Below are 23,775 nucleotides of genomic sequence, written 5' to 3'. Positions count from 1 at the left end.
AAGTGTAAGGTATACATTAATAAAATAATAGCTTTGTAGCTATGATCTATTGGATTAGTATCCATATCCTGAGAAAGCTCTATATGTACATTAGTTACGTATGTACTATATATTGGAGAAATAATGATTTAAAATATAGCTTATCTCAACTCAAAATATATTTTAATAAAAAATGAATCATATATCAGCAATATAGCTCAGGTATGTATCAAGGAATGGTTAGGTTGGCATTGGATCAGATCTTCTCTTGATAGAGCTCAATTGTCAAGCTGCCATTTCGATCCCACATTCCACATGTCAATGCCAAGGAGAGAAAGAGATCCCTTTATGTATCTTTTGATAGATGAGATTGGAGGTAGACTTGATCAGATCAAACCTTTCGAGGAAAGAAAAAATTATGATGATCATGCTTTAAAGGAAAGTGCTTGTATGTTAGAAAGAAAATGTGTTGGATTTTACATAGATCTAGAAAAGAATGATCACAATGGGGGTGCTACAAGAGCAGAATAAGTATTTAAGCAATAGGATATGGAAAGGAAGAAAAATTAGAGGTAAAGATAACAATGATGGAGAAGGAGAGAGTGGTGATAATACATGCGCATCGTTCATCTTATTTTTTTTTTATTTAGTTTTGTATAGTTTATTATATAATTTTTAATTTCTTTTACATCTATTTTAAAATTTGCAAGATAAGATATGCATCACATCAAGAGACCGTCTCAAAATGATATACAATGTATCTGTTGGTGTTTAATAACAAGTTTAAGGTTCATAGAGTATTTTGTTAATCCCATATTTTAAGAAATTAGAAAAAAAATATTATTGAGAAATAGAATTAATGTTTAACCATTGATGTCTATTACTTCCTTGTATAGTAACTAGAAGGAAAAGTTAGCAACCATCATTTTTTTTAATGACAGTAAACAACCATTTTAACTATTTGGTTGCTTGTAGATTTTGCTAGAATAGATTTTCATAAAACATGATTCTATGTAAAGCAAGAAAAGATCAAATTCTCAAAAAAAATTATTTTCAAGTTTTATGATGTGTCATTTTCAATAAAATAGATATGTAAAGCAACCAGAGATAGTGGTCACCCTAGATTAGGAGAGGTATAGTTTTGTAAGTGAGACATTTCTAGAAAAAGACTAACAAACTTTCCTAGCGGCATTGAGATTCTAGAATTTTGTGGCATTGCAATGCACCGTTCACAAAAACATGTCATAGAATGCAGAGAATATCACAATCAAGGATAAATACAAGGAGAAAGATGTAAATAGACTAGCTGTAAATTTGCCTAGTCACTAGAGGTTCCACGCTTTGATTCTTGGAGTGCCCTTTCCTCAAAACTTAGGTATCAATTATTGTGATCCAAGCGAGCTGCCTCCCTTTCTCAATTCATCTAAAAAAATGAGTTAAAATTTTCCACCTTGTGTATTTAAAAAAAAATTATGTAGTCCCCATCTTAGGACGTTATGGGCAATGTTAACATCTGTCAACAACAATGATGGAAGAACATAATAGGTTCTAGTTTTCACCAGGGTTTCCCAATTTAATTTAGAATGATTTTACAAGGAGCAAAACAATAATTATCATAACAATTATTATTAAATATTATAGCAGAAAATAATAAATAATGAAAAATTTTCTCCTAACATTGTTATCCACTTTTCCTTGTCTTTCAAATGTCATAAAAAAATTAAAATTTCAATTCAGATTTGTAGCAATATATCGAATAATTAACCACTGTTTTCATCGTACTATCTTTATCGTAAGTTGCAAAGGTTAAAATGTTTAATGGTCAACAAAAACTTTCAATCTTATATAAGTGCTAATTTTAGACCTTGATAGACCATCAATCTCATTCTTGATAAAGAAATACATATCTTCGATATAAGTATATAAAAAATTTGTAGTCATAATTGTGTTGACTAATCATAGACCGCCTTCAAGCTCACGGACCATCGATCGAGTTCCAATTTTTTGATAAATTATTTCCCATAAATTTTTTTAATGAAATAAATACATCCAAATAAAATTAATAAATTTTTTTGACTAAGAAAAGAGACAGCCGAGCATAAGTCCAGAAGTCATCAAAATTTATTAAAGATAAAAAGTCTATACAGAGTAAAGAATTTACAGCAAAAACCAAAACAAGAACGATCCCAGTTGTTAAGCCACAAAAAATTTAATAAATTGTTTTACGGTTCTTGTTATAAGAAAAACCAGAACTATTCATATTTCGACGAACGGTAAGTAAAAAATTTAAAAATTATCCTGCGAATGTGATCGACTAACCCTGACGCGTTAATGGTTGGTCAATGGCTGGTCAACCAAAACTCGTCAATGGCTGGTCAATGAAAATAAAATTACCATCTTACCCTTATCTCCTGTTCCCCACCAAGTACCCAACCCCTCCCGGATCCGAATTTCTTCGGTACAAGGGCATTCCCACCACAACCACGTGGCACGAGATGAATGGTTATTTCAGTGGCCCCGAAAAAATCACCAATTGTCTCGTGCCACGTTTATCCACGTGGCACGAGATAATTGGCAAGCTTGAGCGTAAAAATAAGAATACGACCCGTCAACCTCTCATGCATGAGCCCGGTTAAGTTATACCTCGACCAAGGATAAATAGAATCTTTTCCTTTCTCAATCCAATCCATCACGAAAGGGAAACCGATTCTAACCATCCATCGCTGAAGACACAACTCAACTAAAGCTGTTCTGGGAGATATTATAATCCGCCGTCCTTGATCAGGGCAGTCGCTTCTTCTTTGGAAATACCCACTTCCAAAAAGAATAGAGAAAGACTCCTTTTTTAATTCTGTCAGTGTCGACTCGTCTCGCTGGGTTAGGGTTGGGGTTTTTATTTCGTTCTCGGAAAATTTCTAGGGTTAGGGTTCCGGTGTTGCAGCAATGGCGACGGTGGGGCAGCAGCAGCAGGGAGAAGGGGCGGCGAAGCCGGCGTTGAGAAAGCCGGTGTTCACGAAGGTAGACCAGCTGAAGCCGGGGACGAGCGGCCATACACTCACGGTTAAGGTCGTGAGCTCCGAGACGGTCCTCCAGAAAGGCCGCGCCGCCTCCGCCTACCTCCGCCAGACCCGGATCGCCGAGTGTGTCGTTGGCGATGAGACTGGCACCATCGTCTTCACTGCCCGTAACGATCAGGGTTCGATTCTATATCACCTCACTGCTTTTCCCTATCCGAAGCTCTTATTTGCAATGAAATCTTTTTCTTGTACTTTGTAGTTTAGATATCTAGGTTAGAATCCTAGATCTTGCCGCGGAGACCTATGACGCGACGTAAAGGCGGTCGCTTGATCAGGTGATCGGAGAACTCGTGCTATGTTTGCATTCGATCTCTTCATTGATTTGTGTTTAAGGGTTTATATATGATTCCTTTGATTGTTGTCTTTTTTGTGAGAAGTGACGAAAGCCTTCGTTTTTTTTTTTTTTTTTAAAGTTTTGATCGAATTCTTAGTCTTGATACGTGGGACCTGCATGGCCTTTGGCAGGCACGAACGTGTCACCTTGCCTCATCAATAGATCCTTCTTTTACCCTGGTCATTGTTGCGAACGTTGGAGGCCTGCAATCTTTTGTGTTTACTGGAATTCTGTTTAGAGTTTATAGTGAGAAGAAAAATGTATGGATGTGGATGCTATGCCTTTATTGTCAACAGATGATCTACCATTTCTGATCTTCCAAAAGAGAAAAGAGAAATCAAAGAACTTGGAGGTGTTACTTCGTGGTGAGCAGACATGCATTATTGCCTATTTGCAGGTCTAAATTTGGGTTCCAGGGACGATTAAGTTTTGGGAACATGGAAATTCGATCAGATAAGAAAAACAAAATAATTGATCAAAGTTATCTACAAGTTTGTGTGAAGTCTGACTATTTAGTATATCATGAGCTGGTGTACCCTTGTTGAGCTGCAATCAGAATTACATTGAATGGCTAATGTTGTAAACACGTGGAACTGATTCTGATAACAAATATATGAACTCCAATCTAATCAATGACACACAATATTTGTCTAATCTTTTTTATTTTTTTTAATTTTTTTTATAGATCTAATCAATCTAGTTTAGCCTAAAAATCAAAATTTTTATTTAAACAAACTGACTTCAAGATGTTAGATAGCTCCTTAACATTTTTGGTTTGTTAGGTTTGAGATTTTTTTAACATTATAGTATGTGCTCCTGGTTGATTGAATAATTCATAACTTGATAATCTGTCACTATGAATTTCTTAATGGCCCATAAATTGGTTTTCTTTGATATGTCTATGCGTGCGCACACACACAACTTGTCAAAAAAGGCCATGTATGTTTATACTGCAGCTCTGGTGAACCTCAGTAACCTAATACAAATTGTTCCTCTTGTTTGGTGTGCATGGTTCCTGATTACTTTTGTTTATATGCTTTTGAGGGATATGCTTCTTGTAACTTCTGTACAAACAATTTCATTGCTCCTTGCATGACTGCTGAAAAGTAAAGAACATTTTGCATTTGACAACTTTCAGCCCTACACTAAATTATCAGTTTTTTACATATAATGGAAATGTCTAAGTAGCTACTGTATGCAGCAGTTAAATGGCAAGGGATACATTATAGGTATTGACTTGTATAATATAGTTCATTAAGGTCAGCCGTGAATCTTTTTTATTCTGCATAGAAACTCCCAAGAAATGCTGATGAATATTAATTAGCTATAGAAATTACTATACCTGCACATTTTTTTTTATCCTAAATATTCAAATATTATGGATACACTTGCATGCATACAGGAGAGATGTGCATGGCCACACAATTTTGATTTGGTGTTCTCAATTAAAGTCTCCAAATAAATATTCAATCTAGTTTATGCAGGTAGTTTCAATTCACCTATGTGAAACAAAATGGTTGAGCAGGTGAAATTTGAAGCTACTTGATTTTCAAAAAGTTTTGTTAAAACCTGTACTTTTTCATTTTATCAATGATGCATGTTTCTAGGAATGGTAATTTTTAAACTGAACCTAAGAACTCACACAAGCTAGCCTCAATAATTAGGTCTAGATGAAGATTTTTCATTATCATGTTGGTTTTGCCAACTGAACTATGGTTAGAGGGGGAAGAAATTATATAATTCAAGTGTGAGGGGTAGTCTGAGAGGCACACTCCATGCTTCTCTCTTGCAACAAGGTTTTGATCCCTTATCCCCCCCTCCTCCTCCCTCCCTCTCTCTCTCTCTCTCTCTCTCTCTCTCACGCACACACACACACACACACACAAACACACAAAAGCTAACACCTCCTCAACATTGACTCAGCCTCTACTCATATTCTTTGTTTCTTTAAATATATTTATTAACTGCATTGATGGGATTCAGGTTCCTATGAAATATATTGGTTGGGTTTATGTCTGCTTTTTTAACTTGATGATATTCTAATGTACTATTAGAATTTTCTATAATGATGTATTGTATATCTATGTTAAAGAAATTTGGTAATCAATATGGACAGACTATAATGATTATATTATATTATGATAACATTCATATTATAATTATTATGTGATTATTGTTATATTGTATTATTATGGCAGTGTCATAGTAGTATTAGAAGTGTTGTGGAGATGGGATTGAACCTATGACCTCAAGGTTATGGAAGCACTTGCCCTATAAGTCGTCCAGCAGCCAATTTCGTTGCAAGACAACCTACCACAGGTTGGGCTTCAGTTGCAAGGGCCTTGCAGCTTGAGTTGCAGCCTGTGGTCTAATTGCAGGCCTTCGAACATGTGGGCTAGCCCGCCTTGTAGTAGTATGATGGAACAAGAATCTAAGATTCAGCAGCAAGTCATGCATTTATTGAAGATAAAGTTCTTGAAAGCATATAATCTTCTTGTGTCATTGAAGTAATCTTTTTTTGTATCATTTGTCAGTTGATTTGATGAAAGCTGGCATGACCGTGATCCTGCGGAATGCAAAGATTGATATGTTCAAGAATCATATGAGGCTGGCAGTTGACAAGTGGGGTCGTGTGGAGGTTGGTGAACCTGCAACTTTTACAGTGAAGGAGGACAATAATTTATCTCTAGTGGAGTACGAGCTGGTGAATGTAGTAGAAGAGTGATGTTCCTCTTGCAGATAACCTTTCTAATGCAGAAGAAGGCTTTGAGCTTTCAAAGCCTTTTTTGGCTAGTTTCATTCAGTCTCCGTGGTCCATAGATATCAAGGTATAAAGTTTCAATAAAATAACAGTCTAAGTCCCTCAAAATCTCACTGGAGCTCGTGATGCTTTTGTCGTTTGCTAACATGTCATTGTTTAACATCAGTTGTAGTTTTGGTATGGATTATGGATGGGGCTGTACATGGAACAGTGGATGTTATGTCTTTTTATATGCGTATAGATATCTGCAGAACTTGAAGTAAACAATCTGATATTAATAACACCTGTTTGTTTCTTCTCCCATTCATTCTTTAGATTTTTTCTGTTATTGAGGTTCAACAGTGTCGCTGTCAATCTGTCTTATTTAGTCTACGCTGCTGTTAGCGCGAGGTCTAAGTACTTCAAGTGGTTTGGATGTATTTATTGACACTTGGAAGTTGATAAGCATTTGGGCTCTGTCCAATTTTTATTTGGGGTGACATTAGAGTGTCCTTATAGAACATGATGGTCGCCTATTTTTTAACAGAAAATCTGCCACCTTACGTTTTTCTAAATCTGCCACCTTACATTTTTCCATGACTAAATATAACAGAAATTCTGTCTATAGTCTGTTTCTGTTTGCTGCTTGTGTGGTATCATGGCACAATATGCCCTCTTGCTTTAAGCTTTTAAGTTAATTTTGCATGTAAATGATGTTCTATTGTTTGCGGCCAGAGTATGTTTTAGGTTATCCAGTACAAATTATCAACTTATCAAACATGCTCCTGTTATGAAAAACCCCCCAATGCTTTATAATTTCCATGGATCATATCGAATAAAAGTGGATGAAGTTGTAATTTACGGATAACGCGCTACACTGGTAGAAGAGGGTATCTCTGTTCGCTTGAAGCTACAGGAATGCATTGTTGGGCACAATTGGTTGTTGCATGGGGGTATCTCTTGACTCGAAGATACTGACGTGTTTATTTCCTGGTAACAATTGTTTTGGCAAGAGGTAATATTTGTTAGTCCATGGGAATTGATATTTTCCGGATCACCGGAATTAAGGATTTTGCTTTGTGCTTCATGCTGGACTGTCCTGTAATCCTCGTCCAAAATCTTAGAATCAATTTGTTTGTTAAAGTTTGGAAAGTTGAAATTTATTCAGAGTGTTCCAAATTTCCAATGCATGTTTCATCCGGGAGTATAAATGATGCCAGGTATTTGGCTAGCCACAAACAAGCGTACCCGGCTTGCATTGATGTGATGTTATTTGAACACCTGAGTTATTTTTTGCAAGCTATGTGCTGAAATCATGTTCTACGTTAATTGAGTAGTCGGTAACTAGGAGCCTCTTTTGAAATTTGTATTAGGTTTCAAAATCGTCTGAATCACTCACGAATTCTGGCAATAAAATGCTTGTGATGATCGGTTTGAGAAGCTTTTTGCCACTTGTTAGACGATCTAATTTTGGTACATTCTCAACGGACCCACAGAGTCCAAGTTTCCAATTACAGGTCCCTTCATAAATTGCTAATCGTATTGTTTCTCATGAACCATATTGATCCCTGATAGTCTGGTGGTGCAGGTAGGATTGTTCACAACTTCCACCTCCAGTCCTCCCTCGTAACACGTCTCATGGAACTCCTCAGGTTTAGAGGCATCAAAGACAGCCTCTTCTCAACCAAAAAAAAAAAAAAGAAAAGAAAAAAAGAAAAAAAAAGAAAAGAGGAGACGGCCTCTTCACTGAGCATCCAATATTTAGCAATATCTGACAATTAGTTCTTATTGTTCTATGACCACGTCCTGGTTCATTTAATAATATAAAAAGGAAAGGCATTTTTCAATGCTTTCCATTCCACTCACATTAACCTAGCAAACAATCATCATAGGCATTTCATCATCATAGAGGAAGTCGTGATTGGGGAAGGTTTACAAAATTACAAGAGCATCACATATTGATTCAAGGAAGAAATATATCCCCATCACCACTTATTACACTAGATCACAAGTCCAAATGATAAAAGGAACACAAGTTTTCAAGTCATAGAATAATCACTGTCCCATCAAGCTAAGAAGTTCACATGGCCCAACATTGGGTTAGTCAGTTTTCTCTGTCACCGCCCTCTAACCATCTTGAAAATGCAGGAACTTGTTAAACAAATTTTCGCTTGAACCCACTGGATGTTCATCATACATCATCATTGCCAACTGCTTAAATGTTAAAAAAATCAGTATATCCTTTTTAAACAGAACAGTCAGCATATTATAACTTTGTCCATTCAGGTCTATGCTGCAGACTGTGCGGCTCTGTACAGTATGCCTATATACCTACCAAAATGTAATAAATAGTGATTCAAACCAGTAATCGAGCATTAAAGGCACATCAGAACCTAGAAATAAAGATAGTTTAGTCTATGGGAGAAAAACCACTAATTTTGCAGATAATGTATATGATTGTGATGTTCATATTGAATATATTGAATTTGGATATCACAAAGTATCAATGCTCTGTCAAGTGATGAAACACATATCTTACTGTTTGATTTAAATGAATCTTTAGCACAATAGGAATTAGTTGACTGTCTGGAGAGTATAAAAAGTTGCTGCTCAGCCGCATGGAAAAAAGATCCGTTGATCTGAAAGATGTTTGGCTACAAATTTCATTTCGATGTGAAATAGTTCCACAAACAATGGAATAATCAGTCTCAGAGGTGACAGCAAGTCAAGCTGTTCGATTTGTCTTATGCATCACATATAAAACTGTGATAGAAGAGAGGAGAATTCAACCATGATATATGTAAAATAAAAAGCTGATTCCACACAACTGCAAAGTTGAAAATTCCCTCCTATTCTGTACAACGGCTATAAGAGATCAGAAACTCCTTTGAGAAAACTGGTATGCAGATCAGAACTACTGTCCAATCCAAGGTTCTCAAGCACAAAACTCAAGCTCATATGCTAGCAGGTTCATCTTGAGTACAGGCAAATACTGCTGCGCACATGCACACATGTGCGAGAAGTGCATGCGACACACAGACACACACGCACAGAGAGAGAGAGAGAGAGAGTTACAAATTGCAATTTCACTTACCTTTTGGTTGCACTGAGACAAACAATGTAAAATTATTGTTTGTAACATCTGTTTCCTATCAAACAAGATTTACTCTAAGCAGAACTACTAGTAGACAACTGTCTTCGGACCGAAACAACAACAATCTGAACTAAATTATTTTGATTCTCTGCTCAACAATGGATTTAAAACAATGGTTCCAATTGATCTGTGATAAGCAGAACATAGTTATTTGCGATGTCTACAAAAACCTCACTCAACCAAACTATGACTGTGCAATCTGAGCTGGTGCCCCTGGAACATCAGATACAGATTATGCTATATGCAACCTAGATGTTGTTACACATCATCATTGCCAGCTGATTAAATGCAAAAGAATCAGCATAATCCTTTTTTCACAAATGCACAGATGAAGGTGAAAGAACAAAATTCATAGAAATCCAAATAGCATGCTCTATCATCTATGAAAGTCTATGAACCAACTAACCGTATCTAAATTTTTCTTTTATAGAAAATTTTAAAGAAACAACTGTTTACTGAACAATGGTCATATGTGTTCATCACCCTTCGTAATATGCAAGTGTAATCTCTAAAACATAGTACTGCACACAGCAATAGAAACTGGAAGTATAAAAGCAGAAATTTTTGAAATTATAAAAGAAAATGAATATGACAAAATTGTTTATAATCTTAATAGAAAAGGAAGCAGCCTGCTTTCTTTTTACATCTGATGATCATGAATATATGCAAGTTCTAGGTCATGATAAGAAATTCTTTGAAGCACATGCAGCAATGTCAAGTTTCTGTCTTCGCAAAGGAGTTATGCTTTTGCTGTGAAGACAAACAATAAGTATAGAGTTTAAAGGTTATATTTGGAGATGTACATATCAATTATATAAGGGATAATAGAGCTGGTCCCCAAGGTACTCACTTGATGATTAGATTAGTTGCCACCAAAATAAAAGAATGTTGGTTTCTAAGCTTTTTTTTTTTTTTTTTTTTGAAGTGTAGATCAAGTTCAGTAGTTTGGATCTTGAATTTGGATAGTTTATTATTGATTTTGAATCGTCAACTCCTTTTTCAAGGATTTAAATATAAAGTGCATAGTCCAACTCATATCATATCGTATCATATTATATTCAAATTGCTAGCTCTTGGATGCAAATCAAGCCTTCTGTTAGCATATTCAGAAGATTAAGTATGGATTTGTTATCTCTATGCAAATTTTAAAACATGTAGGTGTTGGTTTCCATGAACTATAAGGAAAAAAATATTTCTTTGTAGCATTTTGGTCAGTTATTTTTTGAATTTGTATTATCATACAATGGACCTTGTTTCTATCTTGAGGTATTGCACAATAAACAAAAAGTACAAGATGGGATATATATATATATATTGTAACATGTCATAATTTTTTTTTTGACATCAATGTATATTTTTACTGTATCAGACTCTCACATAATGTATGATGATTTTTAAATGGTTTTTAGTTGATTTTTATGGATTGCTTATTTTAGCAGGAAAATGGGGGAAGGAAACAAGAACATCAGTGGTGGCATAAGGTAATATCATAATAAATTGCACACCATCTTCTAAACAAACAAGTATAAAGAGCAAAGGAATTGTTAGCAACAGACATGAAAGGCACCAGCCCATGTGGCAGACGATTCCGATAATTTTTAAGGTAAACAAGCTAATACAGTTATGCCACAAAGGGCAGACTTCAGTAACCGCATTTTGCAGTTAGCACTACAGAGGACATATGTCTTTTCCATTATGTAGTTAAATATTGTTAACTATTTGGAGTTGACTGAAAGACTAACCTCCACAACAATTGTAGAGGAGTTGATTAAAGGTTTAAAAACAACAAGAACATAACAGATCAGGAAACAAAATTACCTATTCATTACCGTGCTGCATTCTTGCTTCCCTATTGGTTGTCTTTTTCAAGCTAGCATTTATAATGTGACTTGTATATGAGAAAACAACACTAAGAAAATATAAATTTAAAAATAAGCATAGAAAAATCAATGAGAAGAGTAAAATTCAAGCAAATGAATTTGAGAGTAAATGGTGCCAATGGCCTGAGTACGTAAAATGAGCTTGTGATACTCGTTGGGGACCTCATTTTTATTCTATTTATAGTCTTATAAACATGTTCGGTGCAACTTATTCTGAGCTTGAAATTTTAGAGCAAGATGGATCTATTTATGCCCAACGGAGGGATACTAATGCAGCTCTTAAAATGATTACATCTTTTGAATTTATTTTTATTCTACATACGAAGAAAGAAATTATGGGTATTACTAATATTCTTTGTCATGCTTTACCACAAAAATTTTAAGATATTTTGAATGTTATGCATTTAGTTTCAAACACAAAAGCCCTCATTCAAAAACTTAGAGAAGATGGTTAGAATATTTTTTTTGATAGTATTATATTATTTTTTAAAAAATATGATATTGATATTCCTAATTTAGATGCACAATATATTGAAGGCTATGAAGATAATTAAAATAAGGCTTCACAATAAAATGAAAGATGAATTTCTTGAAAATAACTTAGTTACCAAATGCCTGTATAGAAGAATCACTAACGAAGTTAATTTTTTTTTACCCTCTCATGTGGATGGCGAGCTTTGTTACTGGTCACTCTGATGGAGATTTTTTTACCCTCTCATGTGGATGGCGAGCTTTGTTACTCTGATGGAGATTTTTAAAATTTTTTTTCTGTTTTACTCCTTTCGAAGTATTTTTTTTCTCTGACCTTTTAGGATATATTCATATGAGAGTTAATGTTCCACTTTATAAAAAAAAAATAATATTTTGACTTCAAGGAGAAACTGATAGTTTCACTGAATTATTATTTTACAGGTGGAGCGTAGCTTCTGCAGCGCTGGCAGTTATCCGTTGATTTGTACTTATGTTGTTACCAACATGAATGTGAGAAGTGAAAAAGATTGGCATGCTTAGCTGTGATTGATAGATGAATGTGTTAAAAATAAGCATCTTAACCTTTGCACGAAGCAGTTCAATTTTGACGTACTAAAATTCAGCTGGCGTAAGGTTTATCGCTCTCGATTTATGGACAAAAGGTGCATATTTGGAATTTGTGGTTGGAAACCTGCCATGGTGGACTCCTCACCTAAGATTAAAAATTTGATTTCAGAAGTGCAGTCTGAGTAACAACATTGTTTAAGACAGGTCGAGCAGATGTCCACCACTGGTGGTTAAGCATTCACGCGAAAGTTTGGAACTTCCATCTCACTGAAGCTGTTAATTCTGGACTGGTGGTCTTGCCATCTCAAACTTACAGAATTTTGAGTAAAACGAAGGCTGAAGCATACTTTAAATAGCCATATTTCTTTATCTTGCAGAAGCATCCTCACCACAATATACATATCCCCTTTCAATCCACCATATCTGTATCTCAACTATAATTTGCCTTTACTCAAGGGTAGGTTCCAATTATTTGATTAAACATATTTATGAGGGCAACTTAGCATATACAAGTAACTGCCAGTGTACATATCAGTTCAACTTAGCATAGTAGCAACTGCCAGAGTACACATCAGGTTAACCTCCAAAAAAATTTACAAAATTTTAAGGTTCTAATAAAAATAAAACAAGAATTTCAGTTGTGATTGTATCTTTATGAAATCACAGATACGTAAAAATGAAAAATGAAGGAAGAGATAAGTTTATAAAGATTAACGACGCCGTTTCCTATCATCATCTTCATCATCATCTGAGTCACCACTATCTCGGAAACGGGGGTTCTTCTCCTACAGAGAACAAAATATAAGATTTCTTTTTGTGCATGTCGCTGGTGCGAGAAGGCGATTACATTAAATGACATAAAAACAAAAGATGAAAAAAGCAGAGCTTGGCAGATGGCAGCATGTACCGGTCTGGAATCATGATCTGAGGTTCTCCTTGATTCATAATCAGATGTTCTCCTTGACATCTCAGGTGCAGATCGTTCATCATCATCCCGATACCGCTTCCGAGGATAATCTGTTAGTTACCGAATGTGCACAAAGAATAAGCTCTTTGCTTCAAAGACATATCAGGAGAAAACAGCTCAAAGAGCTGGCAACCCCAATCCACAATTAAGCATCGACAAAGGCAAAAGTTGAACACTCATATTTATGATTAGTCCGCTGAAGTGAAAATTAACATCCTGAATGGATTATTCTGTGAGCACTAACCTCTACCATGTCTGTGCAAGCCTCCATGTCCACGGTCTCCACCATGCCTACCATCTGCAATTTAATAGACTTACAAGCTCAGTGCTAGCTATAGATAACATAACAAGCACAGCAACCACCGTCCTCAGACTACTAAGATCTAAAGTTAGTTGCCAATTTATCATAAACGAGCTAACAAGTTGCCATTCCATTTTCTTTGGAATCAGCTAGATCACTAAACTGCTCATGGTTAAAAAACAATTTTAGCAGAAAAAGGTGCTATGCAGACAAAGATTCCCAAGCACTATGAGAAATTTGCTGATTTATTCTGAAAATGGATGAATGTCCTCAAATATGGAGTATCATGCTTTATTTTGGAATTGGTGGAGAATCCAAGCAAATTTCAAGAATTAGATGTATGTTCAGTTTTGCAAGACAGACAGGAGAATGATAGATCATACTGTAATCAAGAATGACTTGATGTTAAGACAGGCATCGCTTGTTATGAACGTATTGCAATAAAGTTCTCTGAGTCATAGATAACAATAGAGATAATAGTGCATGATGCATTCCCACAAATAGCCATTGTTGTAGTTTTGTTGAGTGTTTAGACAGTCATGACAACTTGACTATGACCATACCAATGATAAAGGGTTGGAGAATCGTTGACAAAAGATAGAGATAATAGACTTGAGCATGACACACAACCACAAATAGCCATTGTTGCAATTGTGGTGGGTGTTCCTGTCCAATTGCAACAAAACACCTTTTCTCATGAAAATCTTGGAGATCCAAGTGCAGAATAGTACCTCTGCAGCCTTCTTACAATGTATGTCTCCATCGTGCCTCTGAGCTAAAAGCCCAAATGAAGCTCTCAATGCATATCACTTTGTCAAACTCAATTAAAAGGGAAAAAATAACTGAGTATAACTTTACAATCAATCTTTGGGACATCAATTAAATTTGTATTTCAAGCAATTATGCAGTTAAATTATTCTTTTCATGTCTTTAATAGTCTTACTTTTCCATTTGAGACCCAGAAAAAAAAAGAATTTCTTGACGTCACTTGGCTATCCATATTATGTGGCATCTATGAAATTTGCATTTCCAGAGATTCTACAACGACATTGGGAAGATCTTTCACTCAACTAAATTTTAACGCCCCTTTTCCTCAAATGCTTCATCTAAACTTATATATTCAATCCAATACTAAATAAATTATTCGAGTATATAATGCTATTAGTTGTTTATCCAAAAGAAATAAGTAGTTGTCACCATTTTCCCACAACTTTATTAATATTTCCATCCATCCCCGAAAATTGAACACCTTCAAGTCCCTTTTCTGCATTAATTACCAAAATGAATGGTGAGGTGCATATATCAGAATTTTAGTTGCTCAAAAAAGATTCCTGCTATAATGTCCTCATTTTACAATATATATTAGCAGTAAGCACATTGGATATATGTAAGGAGCAAGATTGATGGTTGTGATGTCAAGATTAGGGTTTTTATTTATTTAACTTAGATGATATACACACTCCCAATTCTTATTTCTATCCTTGTTTCTCTCTTAGACAAAGAGGGACAAGAAAGAGCTAAGCCAAGGTGAGTTAAATGAAAATATGCATACACAGAAATGCCTTTGAAATGTAGAAGACAATTGAATGTCCACTAGGGGTGGCAATTTTTCCCGACCCGATTAAAATTCTGGGGGGGAGGGGGTTGGTCTATGGATTTCAGCCAAAAAAAAAAAATCTAAAATGGATTTGGATCGGGTACGGGTAATAGTACGCCCCACCCTGAACCCGACCTAGTTCATCTGTTATATATAAAGCCCAACACAAAATACTAGCCATCGTATTTCTTCTTCCCTATTCGGCCGCTAAGACCCACTGACCCAAAACCCTAGCCATCATATTTCTTCCCTATTCAGCCACTAAGACACATTGACTCATCGTATTTTTTGCCTATTCGGCTGCTAAGACCCACTGACCCAAAACCCTAGCCATCGTAACTCGTAAGCTTCTTTATTCAGCCACTAAGACCCAAAACCCTAGCCCTTCCTGCTTCCCTATTCGGCCACTCCGACCTCCAACCCAATTAAGCTTTCCCTATTTGGCCGCTCCAAAGCTTCCGCTTGGTTAAGATTCTTGAGGATAGAAAAAATAGAGGAAAGATGGAGACGGGCGATGGCAGAGTCGCGGGTGGAGCGGAGGCGGGCAGCGGGCGTGGGACGCAGATGGAAGCGGCGACCTTCACGACTCCTACAGCTAGGCAATGGCAGAGGAGAGGGCTCCAATAGGCGACAAAACCCTTCCTATTCGGCCGTAGGTAAGGCTTCTTCCCACATAGATTGTTTTATTTTTTAGTTTTTTCTTTCACTTTTCTTTTACATTTCATTCTTTTTTTCAGCAATCTGTGAGGAAGGAGAGAATCCTAGGAGATCGGAGAGGTTTCAGCCAATGGCAGTGGGTTTGGGAATTTTTGCCGAAGCGGGTATACCCGACCCAATCCGACTAATCTGGACCCTCTCTTTTACCCGATCCAACTAGATCTGAGACAGGTTCAGGGCGAGAATGCGTTGTCAGATGTCTAGTTGGACCATGCCTTATATATTAGCAGTAATGAAGTGAAAAAAAGATTTTATTTACATTACTATTTTTTATCAATATTTTTCCCAGTCATCTTAACTATTTTTAGATTTCTTAAATATTTTTCAAGTCTAGCCCAACCAACCTTATAGATTATTAGAAACAACAATTAGCTTAACTAATTTTAGTTCCCCTTTGTATTTCTATTGTTTTCCAAGTTGTCAATGTCATTTATTCTTGGCCATTGTACTTTTTTCCTAGTCACCAATTTTTCAGTCGTATGTTCTATTATAAGCATGTCTCTTATCTGCACACCCTCCAAAGCCATCTCAAAGAACTCCTATGAAACCAACGATGATCAGAACTTACATCACTTAATAGGTCTTCAAGATATGGCTTCTACAACTATTTAATTCATAAAGGTGCTATATTCTCACCTTTTAAAATCCATTACCTTACTTTTGAATGTTGTATAGCATCTTTTTTTTCATTTCTTTCTAATATACAACCATATCTAATAAGTAATATAGTCTCATCAAAACTTACTAAAGATTCACAATCTGGGCAGGCATTTGTTTCTTCCTTTTTCCAGGAAAGATATTATATCTGTAACACATGGAACTACTACTGAATGTCAATCAGTGCTCACCCTCCTAAATTAATCATTTATTACAGCACTAACGCTGGAATATGGAATCATTGGAAACTTAACTATTACACCTCTCATCATACACCTAGTCAAAAACCTAAAACTCCCCTTCCATCTAAACCATTGCATCCTCCAATATCTTTGCCAAACTATGAAATCCTTGCATTAAACCATCCATCTTCTAATATTGGCTCATTAATTTTCTTCCCAGTCTAACATCATTATGTATCTCCTCCCCGGATTCTAGCTTGGTTACCACCAGTACACTGGTGTTCCTTCATCAGTTGCACATAATAAAGAACCATTGTACATATTCTATTTCTAATACTCCATTTCCATGTATATAAGCATTTAACTATCAATAATCTCCTTATGCATATCGGGCATGGAAATTTAATCGTTCCTTTCATTGTATCTGTTCAATCATTACTCTTTCCAGTCAAATTTTAAGTGGCACTAGATGTCCTTCATTCCATGTGATGTATGAATGTCTCGCAAACATTCTTGGAAAGAGATTTTTTCAACATCATCAAAATATGTTGTTCTATTGAAAAATCTTAGAATGCAAGTTTATTTAATTAATCCTCAACAATTTAATTTTCCTGGAAACTACATGCTCGCAAATCTTTCATAATAGCTAAATAATCCACACTCAAGTAAATTACTTGTGTATGCTTTGACATGATGAACTTAATGAACTGTCCCCCTACTATTGGCAATAATATGGAAAACCCAGATAAATTTTCTTCAAATCCTACAGCAACTATATAGTTGGAAACATAAAACTGTCCCCCTACTATTGGCAATAATATGGAAAACCCAGATAAATTTTCTTCAAATCCTACAGAAACTATATAGTTGGAAACATAAAAGATACCCAGCAATCACAAAATGCGACATTCTATTAAATGCACCATCATACAGGATATGAACAACAATGACGATGGAAATCCAAAATAAATGACTGTTCTTATGATAACCTGAAGCATATTAAAGTATCTAAATATACCAATGCAGGAAAAGTTACCAGTGCTATTAAAACTTACAGTGTGATGATATATGTGGTTGGAAAGCACCCAGAGACCCTGCACCATAATCTACTAACTGTCTCTGTGCTTCCAGCTCTCTCTGGACCATCTTTCCATATCCACCACGACGTATCATTTGTTAAGGAAATCAAAGTGATAGATTAGGCAGCAATGTACAAACAACAGCAATCCCTTTGCTACCTTGACATAATTGAGTTCACTTAGTTCTCAAAAGATATTTCAAATTGAAAAGGTATGATGCATATGAACTAAACAATAGAAAGCTATCAGCAACTTTAAAAGCATCCAATAACAAACAGTCCTATAATTCCATTTAACTCCTAAAAATAAAGTTTGACCAAGAAAAGAAAAGTGATATACTTAAAACCCAATATTAGCATCTTATAGATAATGTAGATGCAAAACCGACTCAAAATTATATACTAAACAATATCCAACTTATCTTGGACGTTTCAAACAGATGAAAACTGCATATACAAGTTAAGCTGGTGGTTCATGATTAAGGTTCACACACAAGGTTTGGATGTTGTTGAGGTCAGTATGAAGTTCTGGGTTCTTGTTAGCTAAGATCTCAAAATGCATTCTATTTAACTGTTTGTAATATCATATTTTTATCTTACAAGTTCATCAAGACCATATACTAGTCCTCACCCATTGCCCCTTGTCTTTAAAATTGTTGGCAAGCTCTTTTAGACTGCTCAATATTTCGAAAATGCTATATTTAGGAATGCACCCATCAATAACCTCCTTAACTATGAAAACAACTTTGGTTTCTTGACCTGAGACTTCAGCAACTAGAAAATACTTCATTGTACCATGTCCTTAACTTCCTGTCAAGGATTTCCTCTTTGGCTTCTTACTATTCCTGTTCTATTTTGAACAGTTTGTAAAGAAAGAAACAAGTGAACTTCTCAGAATAAGAGGGCTTCAAGCTTGGCAGTTTTCTACAAAGTGTTAGCTAAGTTTTGCCTTATATGGTATGCTTTTAAAGGACCTTAAAAGAAATGTGAAATTATTTATGAGTTTGTCTTGTGATGGAACAGGCAAATTACTGTCACAAAAATATGGTAAGGTAATCTTTGAAATCACTAGAATGCAGGAGTAGAGAAAAGGCTGGAATCAGGGCATTACTCCCAGCGCTCATAGTGCTCAAGGTATGCAAATGACCAGAATGGAGTAAGAAGTGATGGATAATTTTGGTAATCTGCAATGAATCAAGAAGAGGGTGGGCCTTGGCACAACAGTATGGTTGCTCCATTGCGACCTAGGTATCATAGGTTCGAAACACAGAACAGCCTTTACACATGAAGGGTAAGGCTGCATACATCTAACCCTTCCCAAGTCCGACAATAGCAAGAGCATCATGCACTAGGATGCCCTTGTACACTAAATCAAAAAGCATTATATTGAAAAAGTTTTGGTAGCATGTACAATTTGGAGATTAACTAAAAACATGCAAAGCACCTAATAAAGCCTTCGCAAGTGACCTAGCCAGAAGTGGCATTTCTATGCAATTTGGATTTGTTAGGAGCAGTGTTTTCTGTCAGCAATCTGTACCTTTATATAATTAACAGGCTCACAAGTCTGCAGATGCATGTGCAAGGCTGCTTACTGATTTCTTTTTATTACAATTTCTATACTTCATTTATCAATATCATCTTCAATATTATCTCCTTTATTGATTAGTGCACATCAGCATCATATTGCCCTAAATGAACATGAATACTGTAAACCTAACAGCAGCAAAATGGCTCTGAATGAGGTAAAGTTTTGAGAGAAAATACATGTATGAAATGAATAAACAAGAATCTTTAACCTTCAAAGCTTCCTAAAAATGATTTCCTGGAGATTCATTTAGTGTATTGCTTGAAAAATAATCCTATTGGGGAAAAAAAAATCTTTTACTAAATATATCACCCTTCTCTTCACTTCATAGCTATCTGATGTCTATAATCAATTCTCTGTATTATATAGCATGAGAGGGTTCAATAGGAACTGAAAGATAACTAGTGCCCCAATAACTTCTATGCTACAGAATCCTGGGCCTCGACTGCATATTGCTACCTGCTGTTTAGAACTATGGGCTTCTCTCCCAGTCCTAAAATGTATTAACAGAGAGGAAAAAAAAGCATCACAAAAATGTATTCTCCTCTTGCAAAAATCTAAGTCATCTCAAAGGATATCAGGATCATAATCTGTGCGATACTCATCTCTCACCTGTTGCAAGAAACCAAAAATTATATCAGAGCATGCAAAATTTCCTTAGATAAATATAGATGATTTTTAAAGAGCATGGTGGCAAAGAAACACGGAATAACTTGTCCGCCACTTCGGCCACGACCCCATTGTCTGCCTTCTTCAAATCCCCAATCAAAATCTACACGAATTGGGCGATCATCGAGAATTGTCCCACTGATATATTTCACTGCATCCTCAGCATCCTCCCTAGAATAGTACCTGATAGCAAAGCATTATGTTGTTATTTACTTTGGTTACCCTGCCACATAAAATGCAAATATGCATGTTGAAAAATGTAAATGGTGTGACAGTACAACTTGGCACCCACATTTTTCATATCATCTTCAAACAACCTTTGTCTTTTGAAAACAGATCATTGATTAACAACAAATGCGTCATGCGTTGTCTTATCATTTTCTTAATAATTCTATCATGCAATTGCCCAAACTGCAATAACAAACAAAGTAAGCTATTACTGTATCATAATAATCAAAAAAATCTAAGAGATGCTTCTTAGACACCTTTTTTTTTTTGTTTTTTAATTATTTAAAGCTCAGTTTCCTCATTCCTGAACCAACTCTGGTTTCTAGTAAGATTTAGTCATTCCTTCCACTATGCCCTTCACTCCATTCATCCCCTTTTTTTTAACCATTCAGCCTAGGTTTGATAAAACTGCACTGAGTCTATCAAATGGTCCTCCTCCACTTAAACTCTGAATGTGATTACACCTATGCTTCCTCTACCATATGCATATCTGAATCTATCTTTCCCAGTCTGACCACAAAGTCACATGCCAATATCCTTGTTCTTGTTATATTCATCTTATCACACCAACAGCACTCTTCATTGTGTAAACTTACAATTCAAAAGATGTCATCTGATAACATTCTAGGAAAAATAGACTCTTTATTTTCAATCGCATTCAACAGTAATGTATTAGACATGGTAAGTGGACTTTCCAATGAAGACATCATTAGCTTAGACATCCTCTGCACAATTCCTCTCTAAGAGCAAAAACCTCTCTCTCCTTTATATTTAACATGATATATTTATGGAATCACCTGTCCTTATTCAATCAACATCCTCGAACCCATCAAAGGTTTTACTTAAAAATTCCATGCGTTTTGATCCAACTAGTCTTTGTAACTTGACATTCACCAACACTTAATTATAATATGTTAACCGACCTCTCAAACATCAACAATTAATTTACCTTCGAAGTTTTCCTCTTTTGTAAAAGATATGAAGGGATGCATCATTAGGGATCCTATCAAACAAAACTGAAAGGAATTATTCCACATCTTAAGGGACAAAAAACCTGTCCAATCAGTTCCAGTCTGAAATACAATGCTCTTAAATCCTGACCACAGGTACCACCAACACAAAAAAGATAGTGTTACCATCCATTAGTAGCTCAAAAAATCCAAATAAACAAATAAATCTTCACTACAGCGTGAAATAATAATCTTATCATATTGCTGAAAAACAAGATCACAATCACGACTTTACAACTTATAGACATTTAACATAAACCTTGTTTCTTTAAGAAACAATTGTACATTAATAAAATAAGAACTGCAAAGAGGTCAAATCTATTCCATTATCAAGAAGGTGAAGAGATTAAAAATATGACCATTTCAATAAATATCAATGAATCTTTTTTATTTGCAGGATGTCAATACCAAAGTGTTAGTCAATTGCCATTTAAACTTCCTGATTTTATATGAGTACCTCTCAAAATTGCAATTGTTGAGTCGTAGATGCTACTCTCATACAAATTATATGACTTTCCTCCTCATCATCCATGTCTAGCTCTGAATGGTACCAATTCATATTATTCTTCCATTGCAAACAACATCATGGGTTAGATACTATCGACCCTTCTCACCAATTTCCAAGATCAGACAATAATATTGAGGGCTGACACTGACAGAATGAAGGCCAACTAACTCTTTGAAGCACTTATTACTTGAACATGTATTTGTTCCACCATTCTCTCTTATACTTTATTATATGGCAATTGTATTTTCTTTTTTATTTTTCAAAGTTGAATATTTTTCTTTCCTTATGCAGCTACTTAACTGTACACCTGGTTTTCTCTTTATGCCACACACTTCTAATAAAGAATGCTTCTACATCTGATATGACATAAATTTTCCAGCTATTCTCCAGGCAACAAGATAACTTATCAAAGCACCTCACATGTCAACAGGGAACATCTAGGATTTGGTTTAATATTTTAATAATTTGCATTTATAAAGATATTCACCCAAAGCACACCTAGTTTATCAAATGATTTGCAGTCAATATAAATCTGCAAGCACCGGAACATGTAATTTACAACAAAACTAACACAAAATCATACAAAGGTCTATATAGTACAAAGTAAATTACTAAGCCTACCCTATGCTTACCATCTCATAAAGATTTTGTACATGCATGCAATTCAAGGAAAAACGACAAATGCATTGCAAGTATAAATATGAGAAAACCCAGCCTAGAAAGAGTCTGCCCAACTGAATGCAATTTCTCCATGCTTGTTCATTTCAGCAGGACCAATCTCCAGCTAAGAATTCCCTTCAAAGGGCTGGAAACAAATGGCTTCTGCTGGTCCGCTATACTAAAAAGACTGCCAGGTTCTTCTTCTCAAATTTTGATTATGCATATATATACAAGTTAACATTAATAACACAGTTCGAGTAAAAGGACCATTCAGTCAAACAAGCTTATAGCCACATCTAAAATTCAGTTTCAGCTTGGCTCGTCAAAGTTAGACAGCTATTTTTTTTTTTTTTTTTTAAAAAAAAGGCTTGAACATCACAACTGAATACTTGCAAGTACTTAAGTAACTCCTCAATCAACAGAAACAGATAGCATAGTTAAAACCCTAATCTCAGAAAACATTGATGCTGACCATAGCCCAACATTTTCAAATACCAACCAAAAATTTTTTTTTTTTTTTTGTTCAGTCTAAGAAGTGAAAACTCATCAGGAACACAAAAAAGATGGATATTTTCGAAGACAACAAGCAGCAACTACGATATGAATTCCAACACCAACAATAAAGAACCCTTACAAGACGAAGCAGAAGCCGCACGGAGTCTTGGTGTTCTTATCCAAGCCCATTATGATCTTCTTGATCTCTCCTGCCCGGGAGAAAAGCTCGTAAACCTGCTCCTCCGTCGTGTAGAACGACAGGTTGCCCACATACACGGTCGTCGACGTCTGCAGCGCGTGCACGTACTCCTCCTGGGTACCCAGAAACCTCCGGTCCCGGTACACCGATAGCTTGCCTGGATCCTATGTGAAGTGGGGAAAATAATTACAAAAATGGAAAGGATTTAGGGTAATATATCACCTTCAAATTAAAGAGTTGTAAGAAAAGAAACAACATTTTGATCCAAGAAAGATGAGAAGAAATCAAAGACTCACCTTGAATAAAGAAGCCATTTTTTCGCCCTTCTTTTCTTTAGGGCTCCGGAAGCATTAATCTATGCAAGCAAATGGTTTAGGGCTTTTGGGAGCAGCGACTCGAGAGGGGAGAGGTTTACTAGTGTTAGGGATTTAGAGGTTTGAAGCGGGGAAGAGAGAGAGAAGGGAAGGAATCCGACACGACAGCCCCGATCCCTCCGAGTGTGTCTTTTACCTTCTCTGCGTTCGCAGACGCCGGCGAAGCAGTTTGTTAAAAAAAAAAAAAAACCAAAAGAAAATATGAGAGACATCCTTGCACGTGCATCGGACGTGCCAGCCTCGCAGAGTTTTTAACGACGCCTTGGGCATTTTGGTAATTGAGATCGTGTGCGCGATTGGATGCGGGTTTCAGCACAAAATAAATTAAATTAAAAAAAAAACAAAA

At 35.7% G+C, this 23,775-nt stretch overlaps 2 protein-coding genes across 2 annotated transcripts; one reads left to right on the top strand and one right to left on the bottom strand.

Moving 5' to 3' along the window:
- The first annotated feature begins 2,799 nt into the window (after window positions 1–2,799).
- Window positions 2,800–6,454, top strand: LOC105032226 (uncharacterized protein At4g28440). The gene is made up of 2 exons (XM_073260266.1): window positions 2,800–3,175; window positions 5,925–6,454. The coding sequence occupies exons 1-2, from the start codon at window positions 2,923–2,925 to the stop codon at window positions 6,113–6,115; spliced, it is 444 nt and encodes a 147-aa protein (XP_073116367.1). The 5' UTR covers window positions 2,800–2,922; the 3' UTR covers window positions 6,116–6,454.
- Window positions 6,455–12,709: 6,255 nt separating this feature from the next.
- Window positions 12,710–23,578, bottom strand: LOC105032224 (nuclear cap-binding protein subunit 2). The gene is made up of 8 exons (XM_010906609.4): window positions 23,352–23,578; window positions 22,996–23,219; window positions 20,000–20,138; window positions 19,865–19,898; window positions 17,679–17,789; window positions 13,414–13,467; window positions 13,110–13,219; window positions 12,710–12,987 (listed from the first exon to the last, which is right to left on the bottom strand). The coding sequence occupies exons 1-8, from the start codon at window positions 23,367–23,369 to the stop codon at window positions 12,913–12,915; spliced, it is 765 nt and encodes a 254-aa protein (XP_010904911.1). The 5' UTR covers window positions 23,370–23,578; the 3' UTR covers window positions 12,710–12,912.
- Window positions 23,579–23,775: the final 197 nt, after the last annotated feature.

Source organism: Elaeis guineensis, chromosome 7 (assembly GCF_000442705.2).
Source record: "Elaeis guineensis isolate ETL-2024a chromosome 7, EG11, whole genome shotgun sequence".
NCBI classification, from domain to species: domain Eukaryota; kingdom Viridiplantae; phylum Streptophyta; class Magnoliopsida; order Arecales; family Arecaceae; genus Elaeis; species Elaeis guineensis.
This window is presented reverse-complemented; position numbering and strand designations above follow the sequence as displayed.